The 6,539-nt window shown below is 48.6% G+C and overlaps 2 protein-coding genes across 2 annotated transcripts in view; both read left to right on the top strand.

Annotated features, from left to right (window-relative positions):
* PHACADRAFT_97404 (uncharacterized protein) overlaps positions 1-2,941 on the top strand; it is a gene marked incomplete at both ends in the record, with an annotated part of 4,556 nt that extends 1,615 nt beyond the window's left edge. Inside the window, one exon of the mRNA XM_007396998.1 lies at positions 2,748-2,941. Within this exon, the coding sequence (XP_007397060.1) occupies positions 2,748-2,941 (194 nt within the window). The remainder of the gene's footprint in view (positions 1-2,747) is intronic.
* Positions 2,942-3,934: 993 nt separating this feature from the next.
* Positions 3,935-4,114, top strand: PHACADRAFT_49995 (uncharacterized protein; the record flags this gene model as incomplete). Its single annotated transcript, XM_007396500.1, has 1 exon — positions 3,935-4,114. A coding segment is annotated over one exon (180 nt), but the record flags the coding sequence as incomplete, so codon positions are not given.
* Between the last annotated feature and the right edge of the window lie 2,425 nt (positions 4,115-6,539).

Raw genomic sequence — 6,539 nt, 5'->3', positions numbered from 1 at the left:
CGCCGGGCCGCCGGATACCGGGAGGAAAAATATGGCATTTTCTTACTTATTTTTTCAGGCTGTTTTCGCATATTTTTTGTAACAAAAAAGTTCCAAATTTCTCTCGTGACTGGAGAGTACATTGGCGCACTTCAAGATGACAAAGGTGGCGAGTACATGAGCAAGGAGCTTGAGGAGTTCTGCCGCGAGCACGGCATCGAAAGACGGCACACTGTGCGCAATCGGCTGCAGCAGAATGGTGTAGCTGAGCGGTTTAATCGCGTCTTTGCAAAGGGACTCACTGCTATGCTCTCTGAGGCTGGTTTACCGCCGTCGTTCTGGAGAGAGGCCTTGTCTTCGCTGATGCACGTTTTCAACCGCTGCCCCACCACCGCGCTGCCTGGCAAAACACCCTATGAGGCCTTCTATGGCCGGAAACCAGATGTGTCACATTTGCGCATCTGGGGCTGCCTGACATATGTGCATGTGCAGAAGGATAAACGCGGCGCATTGGGCTCTCACATGGAGAAGTGCGTGTTTATTGGCTATCCACCTGGCTACAAGGGTTGGAAGTTCTACAATCCGTCCACTAAGAGCTATCATCTCCGAACGCGCTGTTTTTGATGAGCGATATCTCCCTGGCCTCAGGAACTGGTCAGATACCCCTTCTGTCTGCGCCCACCCACCCTTGTCGCCTTCTCCGCTGGCTTCTACCCATGAGGTCGAGTTCTACTCGCCTTCTGGTCCGTCTTCCGGCTCTGTGGATCCTCCTCAGCCTCGTGTTCGGGGGGAGATGCATGATGGTGCTCAACACGAGCCTGCTGAGCGTCCAGCCGCTGAAGACAATCATCAAGTCCATCCTCATGCTCTACCAGCCAACTTGCCCTCTGTCCCCTCCTCTCCATCCCCTCAGCCACCTCTTGCTCATTCTCAGCAGCAGCCCAAGCCTTCTGGATATTGCATCGAGTCCCCTGAACCGTCACTGGCAGAGCGTCGTCCCAGGCACAATGTCAGGCCTCCTGGCGAGTGGTGGAAGGTCCAGCCTTCTGCACCGCCTCAGCCTGTGCAGGATCCCATCTCTGACGAAGAGAATGCGGATGAGGACAATGATGGTCCTCAGCAAGCTTCGTCTGAAGCATCCACTGATGAGCTGTGCCTCAAGGCAACCTCTGCACAGAATGCTTGGCCTAACAGTTGGGACGCTGCCATGAAGCGTCCAGATGCAGAGGAGTGGCGAAGAGGCAGAGATCGACGCACTTGTTGCCAATCACACTTGGAAGCCTTGCACTTTGCCTCCTGGCAAGAAGGCCATTGGCTCGCGTTGGGTCTTTGTCCAGAAGTTCCTTTCCAATGGCGACCTCGATCGCTACAAGGCGCGACTCGTGGTCAAGGGCTATGCTCAGCGCCCAAGATTCGACTACTCGAGACTTTCACACCCACTGTGCGCATGGCGACTATTCGCATTGTCCTCGCCCTTGCTGCTCTCGAGGACCTCGATCTTCGCTCACTGGACATCTCCAATGCTTTCATCAATGGCGAGCTAGAGGAGGAGGCCTACATCGAGCAGCCAGATGGTTTCTGCTTTGGCAATCCAGGTGACGTCATTTGCCTCCACAAGGCCCTCTATGGGCTTAAGTAGGCGCCGCGAGTATGGAACAAGACTCTGCATGCAATGCGTGAGAAGCTGGGCTTCAGTTGGTTGAAGTCTGATGCTTCGCTCTATCTCTATCGCAGGGATACAATGCGCATCATAATGCCCGTCTTCATTGACGACATTACCATTGCTTCAACCAATGCTGCAGAGTCTGACCGGGTCGCGCAGGAGTTGTCTCAGCACTTCAAACTGCGCGATCTTGGTTCCACATCGTTCCTCCTGGGCATCCAGATCACCAGAGACCGTCCGAATCGCCGCATTCAGCTGTCACAGCACCAGTACATCCTCGATATGCTGGAGCAGTACGGATTCTCGAGCTGTGCATCTGTTCAGACGCCAACGGATCCGGGAAAACGCCTCTCTGCTGTTGGCAGCTCCTCTGCAGCAGAGGACAAGGCTAGCATGCACAATGTGCCCTATCTCAGCGCAGTCGGCTCTCTGATGTACCTGGCCACCTGCACCCATCCTGACATTGCCTACACTGTCTCGCTCCTGGCTCGCTTCAATGCAAATCTTGGTCAGGAGCGTTGGCAAGGGTTCAAGCATCTGTTTCGTTATCTCAAAGGCAGTCTCGACTTGCAGCTTACCTACGGTCCTGCTGCAACAAATGAGCTGTTTGTGACGTATTCAGACTCTGACTATGCTGGGGACAAGGATACATTGCGCTCTACTGGTGCATATGTGGTGATGATGGGTACTGGACCTGTGGACTGGAGCAGCAAGCTGCAGACTGTGGTTGCACAGTCGACCACAGAAGCTGAGTACATTTCTGCCAATCAGGCTGGTCGGAATATTGCTTGGATGCGCAACCTGCTCTCTGAGTTTGGTTACAACCTGTCGAGTTCGCTCTCTAGGCTCTATATGGATAATAGCTCTGCTATTGCAGTAGCGAAAAATCCTGAGCACTTTGGACGACTCAAGCACATTCAGATGCGACTTTATTGGCTGCGCGATGTGATTGAAGAGGGACAGATTGCTCCAGAATATGTTCAGACTGACTTGATGATTGCGGACCTGCTTACCAAGGCATTGTCATTGATTAAAGTGGTTACACTTCGTCGGTTATGGGCTTAGAGTAGACGGAGTAGATTTAGGGGGAGCTTTGGATGCAGAGGCATGCTGCATCAGGGGGGAGTGTTATTTCCTGTGTTGTATGTGATGCTACAGCTTCTCTGCCTTATCATCATTCTTCTCTCCCATATCTCTATATCCTGGAATATCCTCATCCTTTTCGCTGTTTTCCTTCGCTTTCTATTCACAGTAGACCACTACTTCATCTGCTTCAGTGTCAGGCTTGGATCTGATTAGATAAGTAGATAAGCGCCTTGTGATGCACCCTTATGTCTCTGGAGGCTTGTGTTTGGGCCTTCTTCAGTTGCTCATCTACAACCTCCAGGTCAGTAGTTGTATCTTCGCCTTAATAGAGTTCAGTTGCTCATCCACAACCTCCAGTTGTGGTCTTCAGCACTCCTCTGGTCCAGTTTACCTCCCTGATTGAACATGGGATCGGCCTCCTGCTTCGAGTCGAGCTCCATCCCAGTACTAGGTTGCCTTTGGATAGATCTCGAATACTCTGGAGGTGCGCATGAGCGAATCGACGGTGCCAGAGCAACTCATCGAGTGGTAGAGTGGACGAGTTGGCGACCTGAGCAGATTCTATGGCAGGAATGACCGTCCCATCGAGGTAGGCAGTGTTAAAGGCGTTTATAGAGGCGCAGAACACTGTCTCGCCATTACGGTCAAAGTTCATGCGATCAGAATAGATGTGAACATTGAAACTGCAATGACGAACGAGATACAGAACAGAGAAGAGGTTGGAGCCGAGCTCTGGTACATGCAGCACTCTACTGAACTCCAACTCACACACTAGCTTCCCGATGACCTCTGGAGCGAACACTACTGACCTTACACCCTCAGAGTAGATGAGGTGATCGTTTGCAAGACGAACAGCAACTCTCATTGGGGTGTAGTTGTGAAGCCAGTGTTTGTAGGGCGTCATATGAGAAGTGGCTCCTGTGTCTGCTATCCAGAGGAGGTGACAGGCGGAGTCAAGAGTGGTAGAGTGGGCAGAGTGACGCACAGAGGCTTTGCCAGCTGACTCGACAGAGGCCATGCTTAATACTTTCTCACCTGTGCGTACTTATCACATGAGATGCAACACTGATGTTACAAGCTAACGATTTGGCACAGTTATCAAGTCTGTTGTAGCTTATGTTACAGACTATATCACTAAGTCACCATTGAAGACATGCAACCATGCTCGAAGCTGTGAAGAGGATAGTTGCCAGAGATGTTAGCTGGAGTCCTAGCAGAGCAGTCAAGGCTAGGAAAGTACTCACAAAAGTTGTAAACTCCCTGACTTCACAAAATGAAATTGGTGGCCCCATGGCATGCATGTATCTGCTGAACCATCCAGACCATTATACCAGTCACATATTCCAAAGGGTCTATTGGAGATCATATGTGAATGAGGTCAGGAAAGCGTGAGAATCTGCTGCATCTGGCGAAGAAGGCAGAAATAGCCAGTCAGAAGATCGGAAGGTTGTGATAGCCATCAGTGAAGGCAAGGTCATTGGAGTTGACACTGTGATGTACTACATGTATAGACCTCAGAAGTATGAGCCAGTGTGCTTGTATGACTGGGTAAGGAGATCAGTGAAAGGCAAGATGTCCAAGAGAATGGCTGCAATGAAAGAGAGGGAGAATATATTGTAGATGAGATCATGTCACACAAGTGGATAGGTCGAAGTTTGAAGTTTCTGGTGAAGTGAAACCTTGGAGATCAGACCTGGATATCCAAATCAGAGGCAAATCATTTGGAGGCCCTTGACATATATATGGATAAGCTTGGTGTTAAGCATATCAAAGGCCTTCCAAGGATAGCCAAGGATCATGTTAAGAAAGAGAACTATGTAGAGATTGATCAGCTTGTGGAGCTAGATTGGACCTCAACTGAAGATCATCCCTAGACAAGATGACTTGGATAAAGAGAAGATTGAATACAAGCAGGAGTCTAGCTAAGATGAGAATAGTTCTGACCGGGATATTCCTACTTCTGATGAGCCAAGTAACTTCACAGCATAGGCAAGACTCACAGAAGACCATCCACAGTATAAAGGACACATCATGTACACATGTGCACAGAGGCAGAAGCCAAAGTCTCAGACTTTATTGATGAAGCATCATCTAGGAAAGATACACCACCGTGCTCACTCTGTTCAAGCCCTGGTGCGCTGAAAAAAATCTCAAGTCAGAACAGGCCAGCTAGAATATACCTTTGGAAATCATTCTCCACTCCAAGACAAATCAGAGCTCATAAAATTCTTCCAAGTGCGCTATGAGTGTAATGCACCAGAGAAATTCAGAACTTTTTATTGCAAAAAAATGCAAAAACAGCTTGTAAAAATAAATAAGAAGATGTCGTATTTTTTCTGGGTATCTCGCAGCCCGGCAACTCAGCAACCCGGCAGCTGAGCCGACTGTCCGCCAGGCTGTTTGTCAAAACGCCCGGGGAACGGTGGCACCCAGCGGATAATCGGCTCGACTACCAGGTTGCCAAGCTGCTGGACTGCCAGATACCGAGCAAAGAGTATGGCCTTTTTTACTCGTTTTATCAAGCCTTTTTTGCATTCTTTTTTTGCGACAAAAGATTTCTAAATTTCTCTCGTGATGATGCCAGAGATGATTATGCTGCAGCTAGAAAGAAGGGCCCTGTCTCAGGTGATACACCATCTAATATAGATCAGGATATATAAGAGTATCTAGATAATCTTTACTATGGTGTTGAATCACTTGATCAGCTTAGTGAAGAGCAGCTTACTGAGATAGCTGATGAGTACAAGGAATAGTCAAGAGGACATATTGCCAGACTGTCTAAGATGCAAGATGCTGAACCCTTATTACATACTACTTACTGGAGCCATGGGCAAGTCTAGTGAAGATATCAAGGCAAGAATCACACAGATCAAGGTCCAGTCTGGTCGGAAAAGGTCAGCACATGGATGGGAAGAGCTTCTGGCAAACAAGAGAGCAGATATTCCCAAGGCTAAGCATGGTCAGATAAGTGAAGCTATGAAGGCAAAGGCACAGAATAATTCAGAGGATACCAACACTGTTAAAATCATTGACAAGTCATACATGGATGACTCCTTTGTACCTCCATCTCCAGAGTCCAAAAAGCTCGTTGATGATACTATCACGAAGTTTACCTTAAACAGAGAGCAAAGGAGACCCTTCTGCATCATTGCCAACCATGCTAGCAAGCCCTGTGGTGAACAGCTCAAGATACCTTGGTGGCATGGCAGGCACAGGAAAATCACAAGTAATCAAAGCTCTTACACACTTCTTCGAGGGGCGCAATGAAGGCCATAGATTCTTGTGTATGGCACCTACTGGAGCTGCAGCTTCACTCATTGGAGGATCTACTTATCACCATGTGCTGGGCTTCAGTGCCTATGATGGACAAGATAAATATTCAAGTTATAGTTCAGCATCTGCTGCTGTAGACAATCTGCATGGTGGAGAGTATATCTTCCTGGATGAAGTGTCAATGGTGGATAACAATGAGTTCTACAAGATTTGTGAGCAGATGTGTATAGCCAGGAATAAGCGTGATGAGCCATTTGGAGGAATTAACATCATTATAGCTGGAGACTTTGCTCAGCTGCCTCCTATAGCCTCTGGTAATGCCTTGTATGCTGGAAGTGTTACATCTGCCCCACACTCTACAAACTCTGTACACAGCCAGAAGGCAGCTATTGGCAAGGCTCTCTGGCACCGGTTTACTACAGTGGTTATTCTGAAGCAGAACATGAGACAGAAGCGCCAGACAGCAAATGATGGGAAGCTAAGAAAATGCCTGGCAAATATTAGTTATGGAGTCTGCACAGATGCAGATATTAAGCTG

This window comes from Phanerochaete carnosa, assembly GCF_000300595.1.
Source record: "Phanerochaete carnosa HHB-10118-sp unplaced genomic scaffold PHACAscaffold_6, whole genome shotgun sequence".
In the NCBI taxonomy this organism is placed as follows: domain Eukaryota; kingdom Fungi; phylum Basidiomycota; class Agaricomycetes; order Polyporales; family Phanerochaetaceae; genus Phanerochaete; species Phanerochaete carnosa.
Note: the sequence above shows the minus strand (reverse complement) of the source record. Positions and strands in the feature narration are given on the sequence as shown.